This window comes from Mustela lutreola, chromosome 9 (genome assembly GCF_030435805.1).
Source record: "Mustela lutreola isolate mMusLut2 chromosome 9, mMusLut2.pri, whole genome shotgun sequence".
In the NCBI taxonomy this organism is placed as follows: Eukaryota; Metazoa; Chordata; class Mammalia; order Carnivora; family Mustelidae; genus Mustela; species Mustela lutreola.
Genome location: NC_081298.1, coordinates 69019575 through 69038421, shown reverse-complemented (window position 1 = coordinate 69038421; position 18847 = coordinate 69019575). Strand labels below are relative to the sequence as shown.

Genomic DNA, 18847 nt, shown 5'->3' with positions numbered 1-18847 from the left:
CACACAGCCTGTGTTTGTAGGAGGGCCAGCCTGGGAGGAGTGCTAGGAGAGAGGCATACTGAACCAAGGCCAGAGACTACCCAGCCCTGAGAAAGACAATACACTGGTGCTGTCTGGTAGCCACTGAGGTGGAAAGGAAGCTGCCGCAGAGGGGCACAGACACCACGGGGCCCCATGGCTGAGAAGGCCTCAGAGAAGAGAGGACTGTGGAACAGGGCTGCTCCCCAGGATGCCTCTGTGAGTGATGGGCAGTCACCTCAGTCATGGGGGGCGGGAGCAAATGGGACCTTTCTTTCCTCCCTCAGGAACTTTGTTTTAACTCCACCAGCACCACAAGGAGAGGGAGAACATGGCAGCAGGACTCTATTTCCTGGGCATCAAAGGGCTGAGGGGAAGGGATTTAGGGGATAGGGTGGGTAAGGGGCCTCTGAGGTCACTTCCTACATGAAGAAACACTCCTACAAGGAAATGATGTTCCTGTTTGTGACTTGGGCTGATGTAGCTTTTTCTGAATGAGACTCCAAAGCAGAAATGTTTTCACACATACCAGGGACTCTGCAGTGTCTCCTTCATCTGTGTGTCTGTCAAGCTCAGAGTCCGCTGCTGTAAACTGCTGAGATAGGATGGCAGGTGACTTCTATGGGAACATGAGAATTTATGCACAAAACATGGCTACAACAGGCAAACATAAGACCCCAGAGAGAGCGAAGGGACAGAGGGCAGCCAGGGGGACAAGAGGTTGGGGCACAAGTTCTCCACCCTTATCTTACATGAGAAATGTTTACTTGAGAAATGGCCTTTGGCTAAAATCAGGGTGTGGGTTGGATTTGAAGCAGGATGCTAAATTGGAAGATGGAAATAGAGCAGAGCCCACCCTCTATCTCCACCTCACCCCAGACCAGCTTGCTGTCTTTGCCTGCCATGGAGAGGAGGGAAAGACGAGAAGGTCTAAGGACTCCACACCCAACAGGGAAGGCCACAGGTCACCTAGTCTGGCCCTGAGTTGCTAGGATGTGACTTCTACCCAGCACGTTCCTAGTTCACTCTGCAGCCATGACAAACAGCCACTTCTGATGTGCAAACACAGCCGGTCCTTGCCAAGAAATGACTCCTAGGGCTGAGACTGCAGTGTTCATGGCCTGAATATGATATAAAGTCAGCGGTGGCTTTGGGGACACTTTCTGCCGAAAAGGTCTAACAATTCGGCCACCACAGCATGGAATGCAAACAAATGCCCAAATCCAACATCCAGGAATGCCTACTGTTTCCAGTTTCCTTTTCTCCAATCCTCTTACTCAAGGTTCCAAGTGACAATCTACCCCCAACATTTAAGGCATCTGGAACAACAGAATGAGGGCTACATATCTTATGTCTAGAGGTTTTAAAATTATCAATCAAGCTAAGCACTTGAAAACAGTTTCTGTCTTCTTGACATACCTTCCTCACATCCTGAAAGATCAGGTGTAAATTCAGAAATTCTAGGAAATTGTGGAGCAGCAGTTATAATGTGCAGGCATAGGGGTGCCAGCTCCCAGCCCAAGCTACAGCCTGTTCCCCCTTCTCTGCCCAACCCTAGCTCTACTCATGACTCACACACCCCTATGTGGTCATACCATCCTGCCTACCCATAGACAACTGGCCCTCTGGCCTGGGGTGCCTGGAGTGGCAAGTGTCCTTGGCCCACAGACTCCTCAGTCCCTGGGCAGAAGCAGAGCCCAAGAGGGCCCCAGTCCTCAGGGCAAAGATATGTGAGATCTGGTCTGACCATTTTAGTAAAGGCCCAGGCTCACCCTCTCAACCAGGAATAAACCCTGCATGTTTCTACCAGGCATAGAGTCCTCAGCGCCATCACTACTCAAGGGCATGGATTCCTCAACTTAGAATAAGGAACTTGGGCTCTGTGCTCCCAGAGTTCCTTTCTAATCTATGCTTCTGACTCGGGAATTTGATCAGAAGTTAATACAAGGAGAAATTACAATGTAGCCCAGCAGGAGCCAAGCAGGTTACCTACAAATAAAACTGCTTTTGCTTTTTTTGGGTGTCACCTGTCAGAAATTCAAGTGATGTTCTGACAGTTATACTGATTAAGATGTCAGCTGAATAGATATTTAAGTATTTGAAAAATACAGAGGATTTGTCAAAACCTCAGGAAGAGTCTAATAAATCCTTCCTGGGGCCAAGGAAATGTTTCAAAATGGAACAGAGGCTGCCCCCAACCCAGCAACGAATTCTTCCTCTGAAATTTTTCCTGCCTGTGCAGCTCCAGGAAGGTAGTCTCTAGATGGCTGGTGCAGAGCTGAACCTTCCTGGAATGCAGCACCTTTCTCAGCTGCCCTCAATCTCCCCCAAGAGAGATCTCCTTCTCCATCTTTGAGGTCACAGACCCTGGGCCCTCCTCCATCTCCACGGCCAGCTCCTGCCTTAGATGTACTGACAACTAAGAGGCAAGGTGGCAGAAGTATTCTGGAGTTCTACTTGCTCTCTCACTCTCACTTGGAAAACATATTTTAAAATGTTTCAGACACATCAGAATATAGAATAATGAACCCTCACGTACGCACCACTAATTACCAAGAGCTCTGAAGCTCGCTCTCTTCGCCTTTCTCTGTAACCTTCTCTCCTGCATTCTTCTCTGTTCCCCAGAGATAGCCCTTCTGCTAAATGAGGCATTCATCTTTCCCATTTTTTTCCTGTATAAATTAGGATCTTTATGGTAATAGTTCTAACATCAGACAAGATAAGTAGCTATGGTCTGTTGTTTCCATACTGCCGTCGAACTCTAGGGACTACTTACTCAGAGGCTGCTGCCATAGACTATCGCCTATACTGATTTCCCTCCTTTCTCTTGGGGCTGGAACATCCTTTCAGAGGACCTCTGACCTCCACTACTACAGCGAAGTCTGACAGAGACTTTTGGATGTTATTTTCACATAAGTCATAAGTCAGTTTATTTTCACACAAAGCACAGGTAGGCATTGTGTACACAGTGTAAATATACCCTGAATGGGTACCCTGAATGGATGCTTGAGGTCAGCTTGCCTCTATACCTAGCCTGTCATGCTCCATCCTAACCACCTGTCCCATTCATTAAAACCTAAGCTTCTTTGCATGGTGACAGATGGTGACTAGATATAGTGTACTGACCATTTTGCAGTGTACACAAATTTGGAATTGTTGTGCTGTATACCTGAACTAATATAATGTTATATACCAATTTTACCTCAATTAAAAAGAAAAAAAGCTAAGCTTCTCAGAAACCATCTTTGTCACATCCAAACCCAAGACTGAAAAGAGTGATATGGGCTCCCAGTAAGTACTGGACGCTTGATTGAAGAACACGTCAGTATGAGAAGAGCAGCTCTTGGGAAAAAGATCGGAGTCAACTGGAACTTGTTAATAAATACGCTTTATCCTGCACTAAAAAAAGAAAGAAAAATGTTATGCATTTAAAAATAGAAAAATAGGGGCACCTGGGTGGCTCAGTGGGTTAAAGCCTCTGCTTTCGGCTCAGGTCATGATCTCAAGGTCTTGGGATCAAGCCCCATATCGGGCTCTCTGCTCAGCAGGAAGCCTGCTTCCCTCTCTCTCTCTTCCTGCCTCTCTGCCTTCTTGTGATCTCTGTCAAATAAATAAATAAAATCTTTAAAAATAAATAAATAAATAAAAATAGAAAAATAGAAACCTTTCGGGACGGCTGGGTGGTTCGGTTGGCTCGGATCATATTCCCAGGGTCCTGGGATTGAGTCCCACATCAGGCTCCTTGCTCCGCGGGAAGCCTGCTTCTCCCTCTGCTTCTGCCTGCCATTCTGCCTGCCTGTGCTCTTTCTCTCTCACTCTAACAAATAAATAAATAAAATCTTAAAAAATAGAAACTTTTCTAGACAGGTTGTTCTTTTGGGGGACCTCAATGATTTAAATGATTGAACTGATAAAATAGAAGGAATTCAGATCTGCTGATGGCTAATACCAAAGATATCAGCTGATACCATGAAACACTGATTTAACTGATATACAAATATAGGATCACTCCAACAACAGCAAGATGATGATGATGACCATGACAATGACAGGGACTTCTTCTGAAACCTCCCAATAGCATTCTGAATGGCTGTATTGTGCTAAACTCATCATTAGAATAAAATGCAACTTTTCCAAGGATGGTGTCTTCCAAATATTGAGCATTAGCTTTTTGATATCTATTTCCTCTCACATGTCGGGTACATGGGATTCTGTTTGGCATTAGGAGATAATAAGCCAGACGCAGGAAAGAAAAATTTTAGGCCAGCCCCCAGCTCAGGTGCCCCCAGAGCACAGAAGCTCACAAAGCTCTCTCCAGTCCAGAGTCTGAGTCTTGTCCATCATAGGCTGCCTGGGTCCAGGCTCCACCAATCTTGAGACTGAGTTTTCTAGAGCCAGGAGCTGTGCTGGAGAGAAGTCCCAAAACACCCTCTGCAGGGAAGGACAAATTCGCCCTCACGGATGCTCCTATTTTCTCATAGCCCTTGGGATCCACCTGCCTAAATGCATGTTTTCCAGTTCTCAATCTCAACCACACTAGTTGCTGCTCTCACCTCCTGGGTCTCCTCCGTTTTCTCTTAAGTGCTCAGCAGCTTTTGAAGGAACCCCTCACCTGTCATGTCTTCCAGCAGGGCCTCCAGGACAGCTTGTTCTCCGAAAGTGACAACAGCCTATACTTCACCTACAGTGGCCAGTCCAACACCTTGGAGGTCCAAGATCTCAGCTACCAGGTAGAAGCACACCTGAGGAGAAGTGGGAGGAGTAGGGCAGGGAAGGCCAAATGATCCTCAAAGTGAGAACCGAAGGGTGAGCCCATGCGGGCCTTGTTAATGCCTCATATGTTGAGTGAATGTACAGGAACGCCCTCAACTACACATAACATAGCTGGAGGTTGATAGGCTAAGAGAACGAGACCTTTGTTAAAACATGAATTATGTGAGGAGCGCCTAGGTGGCTCAGTGGGTTGAAGCCTCTGCCTTTGGCTCAGGTCATGATCTCAGCGTCCTGGGATCGAGCCCCACATCGGGCTCTCTGCTCAGCGGGGAGCCTGCTTCCCCCTCTCTCTCTGCCTGCCTCTTTGCCTGTGTGATCTCTGTCTGTCAAATAAATAAATAAAATCTTTAAAAAAAAAACATAAATTATGTGAACTGTGGGGGAGAAAAAAACTTCAAACTTTTTTTAACTTCAGATTTTGGAATAATTTTAGACTTTACAAAAATAGTAAAGAAGGACCCCTGGGTGGCTCAGTGGGTTAAGCCTCTGCTTTCAGCTCAGGTCATGATCTCAGGGTCCTGGGATTGAGCCCCGCATCGGGCTTTCTTCTCAGCGGGGAGCCTGCTTCCCCCCTCTCTCTGCCTGCCTCTATGACTACTTGTGATCTGCCTGTCAAATAAATAAATAAAATCTTTAAAAAATGGTAAAGAGTTTCCATATACCCTTTGCCCAACTTCCCCTAATATGTTAACATCTTGCATTACCCAGTGGAAAACAAACAAAACTAAGAAATTAACAATACCATGACACCATTCTACAGACTTCAGGTTTCACCACTTTACATTTTATTATTATTTGTTTGCAAAATATACTGTCCCTTGAACTAATAAGACATCCAGAATGCAAGGACTGCTGGCCTTTCAGTGTACCTCTGGTCAGATTCAAGACTTCCATTTCCCAGACCCACCTGGGGGCAGACCCCAGTTGGTCCAAATGGAACATGCAGGGGGATGCAATACTGAACCTCAGAGGTCCAACCCAGGCTTCCTGTAAATATATGTTAGAACAAGCTAATGAGGCACACCATAACCTTTCTCTGCTCTGCCACTCATTAGCTGTGTGAACTTGAAAGAGATTTACACAATGCCTTGTACATGGTAAACCCTTAATAAATCATTAATAAATTATTATCCTTAAGTGAAGACATCATTTTGCTTTATGTTGTATTTTCCTTTCTGTTCTGCTGTTGTACTTGCTTCCCATGTCTCAATTTCAGACTTGGAAGTAGAAGCTTCAGGTTCTCAGCACAGGGTCTCGGCAGAGGCGCCAAACTCATGCTTGATAGAACCTGGGCATGGGACCCTCAACCTGTTGTGTATCCTATATAGAGGTGAATAGAAGTTGCTGAAACCCTCTGACCACTCAGCTCTCTGAGGAACCTTCCAATGTTTCCCCACAGGTCGATATGGACTCCCAGGTGCCCTGGTTTAAGAAGCTGGCTCAGTTCAAGATGCCTTGGACATCTCACAAGGATTCTTGTGATCTGGGCATCCAAAACCTGAGCTTCAAAGTGAGAAGTGGGCAGATGCTGGCCATCATAGGGAGCTCAGGTACCACTAAGGGCAAATAGTGAGGCAATGGGTTTGGTCTCTCCTGGAAAGCAGACCAGTCCCTCAGAAAGATGGATGCTCCTCACAGAACCCTTGCTGATGAGTAGAACAGCAGAGCAGAGTGGGTGAGAGCACAGGTTCTGGGTCAGACAAACCTGGATTCAAATCCCAGTTCCTCCATTTACTATCTCTCAGGCAGTTGCCATCATTATGAATCACAAATATGCCTCTTGAAGCAGTAGCCAGGGCCTGGTCCCTAGTTAACACCCATATTGAGACAAAGCAACAACCTTTCCAAGATCATCAGTCAGCTCCAGAATTCAATGTTCTTGTCAGGGGACTCCTCCACCACCAGGGACATTCACTCACTGTTGCCCTACGACCGGGTAGGCACAGCCCCTGCTGCAATTCCCACTTCTCAGAGAGGCTCTCTAAGTCTTAGTGTAGGCTTCAAACACTTGCAAAGATCCAGATTCTTGGAGTGCCTCAGAGTCACTTCCACAGGATAAACTTAAACTTATACAATGCCAAAGGTGAATGGAGCCTTGGAGAACAAAGTTTACTCTCTCCAGTGTATTCTATCTTTCTTTCTCCTTACCAGTTTGGAAGCCTCTTTAAAGGAAGGTTTTTAAATTATCAGTATTTTCAGTCATCAATATCTCTAGAGTATCCTCCTGTCTCCCCTCAACACATGCACACCTTCATTTGACAAATAGGCAGACTAAAGTCTAGAAAAGGTGAGTGATTCACCTAAGAACATATATTTCATGCAGAGTTGGAACTAGAACTTTGATCTTCTGATTCCCAGATCAGGGCATTTCTCTCTTACATGGTGTGAGAACATGTTATACCTTTTAATTAATCATTTCCAGAAGTAAAGATTACTGAACTTTTGAACATCTCCAAATTTTTAGTCTTCTGATAGGGAAATTCTATTTATTATCTAACCCAAGATCAAATAAGATAATGTGTGCCAATGCACTTTGTAACTTAAATAACACCCACAGGTCAAGTCCTGCCCACTTTTGGCCCTGCCTCTGTAAGTCTGATCTGAACAAGAAAACAAGAGACACTTCATAGGCCAATTTTATTTTGGTAACTCCTGGTAGTTTTTATGTCCTATATGCTTTTTCCTTCATGAACTGAGAATCTGGGGAATATGTGGGCCCTGTGGAGGCACTTCCACTAAGCCTCAGAGTCATCACAATTAATACTCACTACACTTGCCCTGAGAGCTGTTAGCATCCCTTAGGAAAGTGAAGTTCAGAGAAACTGAGTAGTCTCCAGGACTTCTGACTCTAGACTCAATGTTATTTAGCTTCAGGTTTATTTGACTGAAATTATTTAAGTGATTTCTTCTTAAGATTTATTTATTTGAGAGAGAGGGGAGGGGGGAGGAACCTCAAATAAACTCTCCACTGAGTGTGAAACCTGCTGCCAAGGGGCTCAATCTCAGGACCCTGAGAACATAACCTGAACCAAAAAAATCAATAGTTGGTTGCTTAACCAACTGAGCCACCCAGATCCCCCTAAATGATTTCTTAGAAATATTTATCAATTATACATCCTGTGGCTCTTACTCCGCTTAAGAAATTAAGAATGAAACAAAGAATGGATGAATGCTCAGCATATTTTATAATAAATAAAAACGTTGCTCCAGATACTTTGGCTGCTTCTGCAGAATCAGTAGTAGTAACAAATGTGTTTTCCAATGAATTAATATATTTAATTGGAGACTCCTGCTATTTTATAAGGCCCTTGAATGCCTTTGGTGCTGTCTTCTGGTCTGCAGGTCTGCCCAGTTTCACTAGGCAATCTCCACTGGAAAGGCCACTCATACCTCTCATAAAATGTTTATGAAATGTGGTCTTTGAACTCCTGATTGGGAATCTCATTTTACCTATGAATGTTGACAAAGTCCCCAGCTATCTCTGATCCTGCATCTAATATCTGAGGCTGGATAGGGAGCAGGACCAGAGCACTCCACTCTGGTTTCTCTGAATATTTTACTCTACTTATGTTCTCAGGGACCTTGAATGAGGTGTAACTTGGAGGTGGCATGCAAGTCCCTTTCTACTGTGAGAACCTCTGATCAGTAAGCGTAAGGATTAGTGGGGAGGCTTCTTGAGTTTTGTTTTTTTGCATGGAGGCATGGGGCTTCTTGCAAGAAGCATGTGTGTATGGCAAGGAGATGTGGTTACATTTGTGTATTGGCTCTTCCCTGTTTGAAAACAAGTTGCAAAATTTGCTGAGGGGCACCTGGGTGGCTCAGTAGGTTGAGTGTCTGATTTTGGCTTGGGTCATGGTCCCAGGGTCCTGGGATGGAGCCCCATGTTGGGGTCCCTGCTCAGCTTGTGCTCTCTCTCTCAAAAAAATAAGAACTTTTTTTTTAAATTGCTCTCTGAAAGAAACTGATAGTAAAGAAACCAAACCCTCATATGGGGGAAATGGGGCAGAGCGTCATCCCTAGCTGTCTGCAGTGTTCTCACAGCTACAGCCCAACTGGCATTCACAGCTTAAATGGCTGTCAAAGAGTCTCATCAAACGCTTCTGGAAACCTGATCCAATCAGACACTTCCCCAAATCAATAGCAATCACTGTCACTCAGAGGGGGATGGTGTTAACTTAGGGCAACAGATCACTTTTTCTAGAGAGTAAAAAGTACCACAGATTAAAACAGGAGAAAGACAAATATAGAGAAATACACGTGTATTAGTTTTAGAATCATGTCCTCATCTATTATTCCTCTATTTTTTTCCTCCTTATTTCTGAAAGTAAGTTCCAGTTTTGCATTTTTAAAAAACACCCTATTTGTGAGGTCAAGACCCATGCTGGGTTCCTCTCTCAGCTGAGAGTCTGCTTGAGATTCCCTCCCTCTCCCCCTGCCCTCCCGCCCACTCGTTCTCTCCCTCTAAAATAAACAAATATTTTTTTTAAAACACCCTATTAATTCTCCAAAATTAGTCTTTCCCACAAAGCCAGCTTCTGAGCCAAAGGTTGCTGGCACTTTTACCACCCAAAAATGGCTAAGCTTCATGGGGCAATTAACACTAGTACTACTTGATAAAGAAATGGGCTTATTAGAGGTGGAAAGAGGCATCTACTTCAGAGCAGCCAGGGCCAGGACTCCAGCCCTCTCCTGCCATGCAGCCCCTGGCTAAATGGCTTGAACCCCCAGCGTCCATGTGCCTCCAGCGCCTCAACGGTATCAAATTGGCTGCAGGTGAGAGGCCTGGAGCTCCAGGTGTTGGGACTGCCCCATTCGGGTCCGAAAGCTGTGCCACTTTCCCTGGGGGCTGGTCACTGCTGCAAGGACAGAGCAGTCCAGGGTGGCTGGAGAGTGTGTGGGCTGCCGTGGCTTCCAGGTTGGCCCCCACAGCTCTGCTCTCAGAATGTCTATGGTGGCTTCACAGGCTGTGGGAGCGCCTCTTTGCTGGACGTGATCACCGGGAGGGACTACGGCGGCAAAATTAAGTCAGGCCAAATCTGGATCAATGGGCAGCCCAGCACATCTCAGCTGGTGAGGAAGCATGTGGCCCACGTGCGCCAGCACGACCAGCTGCTCCCTAACCTAACCGTCCGTGAGACCCTGGCTTTTGTTGCCCAGCTACGCCTGCCCAGAACCTTCTCCCAGGCTCAGCGCGACGAAAGGGTAACTACCTGATCCTGGTGACCCCAAGTAATCATGACATCCTTCCCCTCTCCCACTCTCCCTCCCTGCCTCAGGGCCCAGCTCCAGGTCGACTTCGAGCCTCCCAGCTCACCATCCTTCCAACCGTTCGCTCAGCCTGGCCCTCAGGCTACCTTTAAACCCCCACAACCCCTCTGTAAGCCGCCCGGGCCCTGGCCAGTTCCCTCCATGGCACAGGGAAGAATGTGTGAGGCGTCTCTATCTACCTGTTCTCCTGTCCTCCGGGTGGGCAGGGAGCCCAGCTGTCCTGTCCCCAGGGCGCGGCCACATTTCCAACATGGCGCCACGGCCTGCACGTGGGATCCTCTCAGGACAAGCGGAAAGAATGCGGGAACAAACACAGCGTGGGCCAGTGAAGGCTGGCGCACAAACCCATTCAGAAGGGCAGGCGCTTTGCGCTGGAGGACAACACCCACGTGGCCCCGAGCCAGGCGCACCGCGGGGCGTCTAAAAGCCAGCCATTCGGGGCGCCTGGGTGGCTCAGGTGGTTAAGCCGCTGCCTTCGGCTCAGGTCATGATCTCAGGGTCCTGGAATCGAGTCCCACATCGGGCTCTCTGCTCAGCAGGGGGCCTGCTTCCCTTCCTCTCTCTGTGATCTCTTCCCTTCCTCTCTCCTACTGTGATCTCTCTCTGTCAAATAAATAAAATCTTTAAAAAAAATAAAATAAAATAAAAATAGAAGCCACCCATTCTCCGCAGGTGGACGACGTGATCGCCGAGCTGCGCCTGCGCCAGTGCGCCAACACGCGTGTGGGCAACGCGTACGTGAGGGGCGTGTCGGGCGGCGAGCGGCGCAGAGTCAGCATCGGGGTGCAGCTGCTGTGGAATCCAGGTGAGCGCGCGAGGTGGGGCCGCGGCGCCCCCCGGGCTCGGGCCCGGCCAGCGGGAGTCCCACTGGCTCACGAGGCCCCTCTCTCCGATGGAAAGGAATCCTCATCCTGGATGAGCCCACCTCCGGGCTCGACAGCTTCACGGCCCACAACCTGGTGAAAACCCTGTCCCGGCTGGCCAAAGGCAACCGGTTGGTGCTCATCTCCCTCCACCAGCCTCGGTCGGACATCTTCAGGCTGTTTGATTTGGTCCTCCTGATGACGTCCGGCAGCACCATCTACTTCGGGGCAGCCCAGCACATGGTGCAGTACTTCACAGCCATCGGCCACCCCTGTCCTCGCTACAGCAACCCTGCCGACTTCTACGGTGAGTTGCCGGGCAGCGCCTCCGCCCACCGAACCCCGCCAGGGTCTGGTGGAGAGATTCCGGGAGGGAAGCTCAGAGGCTTCAGGGGAGCAGGGCCTAGGAGCGGGGCGGGCACAGCGGCTATAGAACGTGTGTCCCTTTGCCAAGTATCAAATGCTAGAAACAAAAGGCCCAAATAAAGCAGATTTCTCCTCGGGCGCCTGGGTGGCTCAGGTGGTTAAGCCGCTGCCTTCGGCTCAGGTCATGACCTCAGGGTCCTGGGATCGAATCCCGCATCGGGCTCTCCGCTCAGCGGGGAGCCTGCTTCCTCCTCTCTCTCTCTCTCTGCCTGCCTCTCTGCTACTTGTGATCTCTGTCTGTCAAATAAAAATAAATAAAATCTTTAAAAAAAAAAAAAAAAGCAGATTTCTCCTGCGCACAATGGATAAGAAGCCTAGGAGAATTCCAGTGGCTGGAGGAGATAGAATCCAGGAAGGTTTGGACCAGTTTCTAGAATTGTGGTCTTTATTCAGACTCTGTAGGGAAACTTAGGGTTCCCAAGGTCAGGAGGCCACCAGGAAATCTTAAAGCCGTGCCCTGGTGCCCTCACAGAGGCAGAGAGCCTGAAGGCACTGGGTGGGAGAGAGGGGCCCAGGGAACAGGAGCTCAAAGCCATTTGGAGGTCCTGGTCAGTGAATCTCTGGGTAGGAAAATTGTTGGGTCAACCCAGAGAGGCCTTTCTGCTTGGGGTTCTGAGCTCTCAGCATAGGGTAAGCCAATTCCTTCATTCCTGGGGAGGCAGTTGTCTTTATAGGTGCCTGACCTGAAAGCAGATGCCTGGATCCTGAATGCTGAGGAGTGTCATGGCTGCTGGCCAGGCCACACAACTTCACCAGCACCGGGGGACACGGGAGCTGTGGCTTGTCTAATTTGTCACCTGGAGCTCCTAGCTTCCTCCCAAGATAGTGTGGCAAGGGCGTCACCAATAACCATGACAACAGGGACCATGTCCTTAAGGGTAGACACTGGTCCCAAAGGCACCAAGCTCCAGAGGGTTTCCCTTGGACTCTCACAGCCCTGCCAGGGTCATCTCCGTCCTTACAAATGAGAAGATCAAAGCCTGAAAAGTTAAACCCCTTGCAGAGAACTTGTAAGGCGCAAAATTGGGACTCATAGCCAGTGTATCTGGCCTCCCATCCTAACTCCTGGCCCTTGGCCCACATCCTCCTCCCAGCATCCAACATCCATCCCCCCCCCCCCCCCAGGAGGACAGGCCACTCTCTCCAGCCTGCAGCCCTTGTGCACTCACACTGTGTGAACTCACAGGGCACCTGTCATCCTGGCCAAAGGGAGCAATGTGTAGTAACCCCAGAGAGGGGTTACTAGAAGCCAAATGTCCACAACAGACCTGAAAAAAACCTTTTTCTTTATACTGTTATCATTTGGGGAGGGGGGGCTCTTGCCTACCACCTACCAATCTGGGGTACAGGGCCTAGTAGTACCCAAAGAGTCTGGTGTTCTGAGCTACAGGCCTACACACTAAGGAGAATATTGCATTTTACAAGACTCCTCCTAGACATTATCCTGCCCTAGGACATGTCATGAAAATGGCAGGAAGGAAGAGACAGAGGTTAAGAGGGGGAATAGTGGGAGGTAAGCCACACTCCGGCCTGGAGTAAAACTGGGCTCAGGAGGGCCCTGGTTATGTTTGGGTGGTGTGCCTTTCTGACATACAGGAGCCCCATGAGAGTAGAGCTGTGGCTGGGGTTCCCAGATGCTCCCCAGAAATAGTACGGAGGTGGGTGTTGAGCAGCCTTCAGAGCAGCAACAGCTCTACTTAGAATTGTCCAGACTTGGACACCCTCTGGCCAAAACACTCTTCCCTTTTAGACAGCTTCCTGATGGAGCCAAATTACTAATTTACAGTGAGAACTAGAACTTCCTGGTTCCCAGAGTGCCCAACTGTCTCATGGCCAGCCCACCTTCTCCCCATGGGCAGGAACACCGGGGAGGCTGAGTCCTCATCTCAAGTTTCTTAAATGGCTGGAGTTGGAGCCAGGACATAATTGTGCCATGACCTTTGGCTCCAAAGGTCCAGTGCTTTCCGTTCTTTTCTAGGGATGTCTCCATAATGAGCCTGGGTGTTGGGATGGGGGCCAGGACCCACAGGGCCTCTGGTGTTACCTTTCCCCTGCAACAGGCTTTCCCCTGAATTGGATGTGGCCAGGCCCAGCAGGGTGGGAGGCCAGCCCTGGGTGCCTCTCTGCATCTCTCTGCTCTGCTTATCACTTCATGGTCCACTCTCAGAGAGTGGAGAGCATGTCCTGGAGCCCCCAAAGGCTGACCAGCATTGTGAACTGGCCTTGCGTCAAGCTCCTCACCTGTGAACAGGTACAGAGACCCAGCCACCCATGGCCCCGCATCCTCTCCTTACAGTGGACTTGACTAGCATCGACAGGCAAAGCAGAGAGCAGGAAGTGGCCACCAGAGAGAAGGCTCAGTCCCTTGCGGCCTTGTTTCGAGAAAAAGTTCGTGGCTTTGATGACTTTCTGTGGAGAGCCGAGGCAAGGGAGCTGGGTGAGGGCACTTGCCCAGAGAGGTAAGGAAAGCCAGGGTGGCTCTGGGTGGAGCTATATAAGCTATATAAAGTGGCTCCTTATAGAAGGCAGTCACGCCCTCACCCCATGTCACACCCTTCTTCTTGACAGCCGGGCCCTCCCCCAGGACACCGACCAGCCCCCAACTCCCATTGAGCTGCCTGGCTCTATGCAGCAGTTCACCGTGCTGATCCGGTAATTATCTGCCATTTCACTCCACTACCACCAACCCTGTCCCACAAGCCCTTTCTATCTAAAGTGAATTTGGAGGAAAAAGCAACAAGTAGCATCATTTTTAAAAACCACTGTCACCAAGACCACCACTAATGCTCTTTGCAACTTTTATTCTTTAAGCAAAATTAAAATGTCCTTACTGGAGGGCAGTAAGATGATTGGAAAAATTTCATAGGATTGTGGTGAAAAATTCAGACAATACAGGAGAAACTCAAGTGGAAAGGAAAGGTTACTGTCACATCAGCCCTCAGAAAAAACTAGACCCACATGTTTGGTGTGTTTCTTTCCAGATACTCCCGTGCATGCAGCATTTTAATACATAAATGTGGTCATAGTTTGCATACTGTTCTGTAACCATTTTTTTTGTTTTTGGCCTCATATTGAATAGGTGTCTACCTTTCATCTGACTAGGTCTTCTTCAGCATTCCAATATTCGCATTCCATAATTCACTTCCCCGCTAAGAACATAGTCATGTTCCTTTTTTTTTTTTTTTTAGGCTTTTGCTATGACAAGTAATGCTGTGACAACAATCCTTGTACATATCTCTTTACACACCTGATTGGTTATTTCCTTAAGATAATGTCTTTAAGTAAAATTGCACAGTTGATACGTTGATAGTAAGTTGATAGTTGATAAAGTAAATTATTGTGTACCTAGTGTGAGACAGATGCTTTCACCAATGATCTCATTTGAGTCTCACAGTCCTTGTGAGGGGGTAGTGCTATTCCCATTCTACAGATGAGAAAAGAGAGACTTACAGAGATTAAATGACATTGCCAGTGTGACAGGGCTGGTATATATTGTTCCCTTGGCACCTCTTTTGTCTTCTAAGTCGTCAGATTTTCAACGACTTCCGAGACCTGCCAACTCTCCTCATCCATGGAGCAGAGGCCTGCCTGATGTCCCTGGTCATTGGGTTCCTCTATTATGGCCACGGGGCCATCAAGCTCTCCTTCATGGACACAGCTGCCCTCTTGTTCATGATTGGAGCTCTCATCCCTTTCAACGTGGTCCTGGATGTCATTGCCAAATGTGAGTGTTGCTTGCTCTCTTGTGACCCACACCTGAAAGAGCCAGAAGACACGGTGTTGTTCATTCCTCTGAGCTGGCCTATATTCCTCCACACTCCTGGGGAGAATGGGTTTGCTGAACAGTTTCACCATGATTGCAAAACAAAAGGTGATGATTGTTTTTAATGTTCACACATTAATATTAGTATGCAAATGAAAGCAGATTATCCAGGAGTCTTAGGCATTCCTATTATAGCAGGAATTACACTTGACAGCAATGCACAAGTCACAGAATTACAAACATCTAAATTAGGATGGCTTAACTCTGCCTGCTTTTTAAAAATAGAAGACATTTAGTCAATGTGACTATTTATAATTATACTAAGAGAGATTAAAAAACAGAAACACTGAAAATTAATGTCACTTTCATTCTCCTTTTCTACCCCTTTTTAGGTCACTCAGAGAGGGCAATGCTTTACTATGAACTAGAAGATGGTCTCTACACTCCTGGTCCCTATTTCTTTACTAAGGTGACTGGTCAGGGCTGAGAGCAAGTGACCAGGTTGGGGGCGGGGTCTGAGAAAGCTACATTGCATTGTACAAAAACTCCAGAGAAGTATTTTGCTGAACTAGAGGGCTGTGCCTCATCTGGGGTTAAAGATGTCACATTTGCTAGGGGACTTTCAGAGGCATGTTGTTTTTAAAACATTTACCAGAAGACCGGTACTGTGGGACTAGGAATGACACTTTTCTGGTCAGCAGAAACCTTAGGGAAAAAAAGGGTGGGGGGTGGGGGAGGAAGGAAGGAGAAAAAGAGAGAAAGAAAGAGAAAAAGAAAGAAACTACCAGCATACTTCACCTCTCTGATTTCACAACATCTCCAGGAAGCAGACTGGCTGTTACTATACTTATTTCCAGGAAGTGGAGGCTCAGAGAAGTTATGCAGTCTCAAAGCCCCATAGCTGTTAGGTCTGGGCAGGCAGGGTGGGGACTTGAAACAGAACAGATGCCTGACTGCCATTTGTCACCAGGCCACATGGCCTCCCTGGGGGAAACTGCTCTGAAGTGTCCCAGATGGCAAACATGGCATCTGCGGAGGGAAACCAGCAGGGAATTCACATTTCAGGGTCCCACACCCGCACCCACGGGCCCTCCTGCTACCGCCTGATGGTCAGCGGGAGGGGAGGTTGGCATCATTGAGGGTTATTATCTTTAAACGTTTAAAAACAATGACAGTGAAGGCACCAGCTGCACACCCTCGCAAGGGCTACTCTTTGCAGATTCTAGGGGAGCTTCCGGAGCATTGCGTCTACATCATCATTTATGCGATACCCACCTACTGGCTGGCCAACCTGCACCTGAGCCTCGAGCCCTTTCTGCTACACTTCCTGCTCGTGTGGCTGGTGGTCTTCTGCTGTAGGATCATGGCGCTGGGTGCCGCCGCCCTGCTCCCCACATTCCATACATCCTCCTTCTTTGGCAACGCTCTCTACAACTCCTTCTACCTCACTGGGGGCTTCATGATAAGCTTGGACAATCTGTGGACAGGTAAGACCTGCTCCCCTCCCTTGCTCAAGCTTTTTGAGGCCTTCTAGGTCTGGATGAAGCCTGCTTTCACCTGGGGATGAGAACTCACCATTTAGAGCCAAGTGGAGCCTGGTTTTTCTGGGAGCCAACTGTTCTGCTTGTCAAAGAATGACTCCATGAGAGGGTGCAGATGGCACCTTCTATCCCCCAGCTGATACCTGGAGGTCACCCTTGATTCTCTCTCACTCTCCACATTCTCTAGTGAGTCAGATCAGTTCTGCCTCTCACATCTTTCTGAAATGTCCACTTGCCTGATCCCCCAGGCTGGCCTTATTGTCGGGTCTCAGACCACCACAGTGGTCCCTGTGACCCTGGTCCTTCTGTGTCCCTCTTGACCCTCTCCCATGCAGAGGACACTTTGTAAGGTTCAAATCCATGTCACTGCTCTTCTCAGGCCCTCTGGGGGTCTAGCTCCATGTTGCCCCCACCTTGCTCTTCTGAAGTCCCCAGCACACTTCATGCACTCACATCTGAGTATGTGTGGCTCTTCTCTGTAGGGCACTGTCTGCCCCTGCCCACATCTCCATGGCTGCTCTCTTCTCCAGACCAGCCAGGCTGGGCTTGTTCCTTCCTCTCGCTCCTGGCTCAGTACATCATGGCATCAGGGCATGGACTCAAGATTCTCAGCTCTGCCTTCATGAAGCTGAGCCCATGCTGGGACACCTCATAAATGACTCTTTGAAATTGTTACTTATCCAACATGTGGGGACGCATCCTCAGCTACGTGGCCCCCTCCACCCCACCCCATATCCCAAGCTGTCACTCTGGCCCTTTCGGCCTCTCCCCGCCCTCCTTCCAACTCAGAGACCTTGCTTTCCTTGGGGCAGAGCCTCCAGAGCCCCGTGTTCATGAGTCCTTCCCAGGGAGCACGTGGCCAGCCTGTGTGAGTAACATAGCTCTCCCTGTCTTCAGTGCCTGCTTGGATTTCCAAAGTCTCCTTTCTCCGCTGGTGTTTTGAAGGCCTGATGCAGATTCAGTTCAAAGGGCACACTTACCACTTGGGGGTCGGCAACTTTACCATCCCTATCCCAGGAGACCTAGTAAGTAGCTAAGGCCTTTGAAAAATAGATAACACCCGTCGGAATGTTTTCTCAGGGAGCTCACTGATGTCTGTGTCCCCAGATCCTCAGTTCCATGGGCCTGAACTCACACCCGCTCTACGCCATCTACCTCATCCTCATTGGCATTGGTGGTGCCTTCATGATCCTGTACTACGTGGCCCTAAGGTTCATCAAACAGAAATCAGATCAAGACTGGTGATTCATGTCCAGGCTTCTGCCTCTTGGTGGGGACTAGAGAAGACCCTTCAACTGCACTACTTGCCTTCCTCCCAAGGAGCCCCATGGGGCACCAGGAGGACCACACAGCAAGCTCAGCTACACTGGCCCTCAGCATTGCAGTGGCACAGGTCGGCCACAGGATGGCAGTAGAATAAAGACAGTAGAAAGGGATTGCAGATCAATGGCCAGAGTTTGCAGTGCCTGGGAAAGTGAAAACTGAACCTGGGGACACCTACAGTGTTGCTAATTTATTTCCTTTTCATATATATTTATATAGGCGACTCAGTGCAGGATGGGAGCAAGTTAGGTATGAATGGAATAGGCTATGCAAGAACTGGATCCAGAGGAAACAATATTGCCTAGCGAAATGTTTGACCTCATCTTCTGGGACCCCCGAACTCTGTGTTAAGTCACTCTCAGTACAGAAAATGACCTGAGACATCCTTTCTTTTGGTGTGTCATGGGTTCCAAAAGCCAAACAGAACAATTAAAAATTTATTGAACATCTACTGTATACCAGGTATAGCTCAAAATGCTTTATTTATGTGGATCAGAGTATACAATTCTCAACCCTTTGAGGTGGGTGGTATCCCATTTCATAGACAAGGAAACAGGTAAAAAGTCAGTTTGCTAATAAGTAAGGTTACATTGGTACCATGTGGTGGAATCACATGTGGGGGTCAGAAAGCTTTGGAAGCCCTAGGAGTTGGAGGGCAAAAGGTAAGTGCTGAGCCAGTGCACGGCTTGGAATTCTAGGAAGCCTCCAGAAGATGAAGATTGTTGTTGAGGCTGTGCCAGCTCAGCCAGGCCTCCTAGACTTGCATCCCACTGGCCCTGACTGGGCCTTGAACCTTTCACAGTGGCCAGGGTATGGGTTAGATCACACCCAATATCGTGCTTCATTGCATGAGCACTGAAGACCATCTGACC

At 48.4% G+C, this 18847-nt stretch overlaps 1 protein-coding gene across 3 annotated transcripts; it reads left to right on the top strand.

The window, feature by feature from the left end:
* Positions 1-10: 10 nt before the first annotated feature.
* ABCG8 (ATP binding cassette subfamily G member 8) lies at positions 11-18431 on the top strand. 3 transcript variants are annotated; one of them, XM_059134606.1, is made up of 13 exons: positions 11-237; positions 4650-4748; positions 6191-6341; positions 9755-9993; positions 10732-10864; positions 10960-11229; positions 13645-13807; positions 13917-14000; positions 14873-15072; positions 15504-15580; positions 16331-16598; positions 17550-17677; positions 17760-18431. In XM_059134606.1, exons 1-13 carry the CDS (start codon positions 175-177, stop codon positions 17895-17897), a joined length of 2013 nt encoding a protein of 670 aa, XP_058990589.1. In that variant the 5' UTR covers positions 11-174; the 3' UTR covers positions 17898-18431. The 3 variants fall into 3 exon arrangements, with proteins under 3 accessions (XP_058990589.1, XP_058990588.1, XP_058990590.1); XM_059134605.1 differs by having other exon boundaries at positions 4647-4748; XM_059134607.1 differs by lacking the exon at positions 11-237 and having other exon boundaries at positions 4700-4824.
* The last annotated feature ends 416 nt before the right edge of the window (positions 18432-18847 follow it).

Coding starts and splice junctions, on each gene's coding strand:
- ABCG8 (XM_059134605.1), top strand. CDS start 175: ATGGCTGAGAAGGCCTCAGAGAAGAGAGGACTGTGGAACAGGGCTGCT. Junction 6,342..9,754: donor GGCCATCATAGGGAGCTCAG/GTACCACTAAGG, acceptor GTGGCTTCACAG/GCTGTGGGAGCGCCTCTTTG. Junction 9,994..10,731: donor AGGCTCAGCGCGACGAAAGG/GTAACTACCTGA, acceptor CATTCTCCGCAG/GTGGACGACGTGATCGCCGA.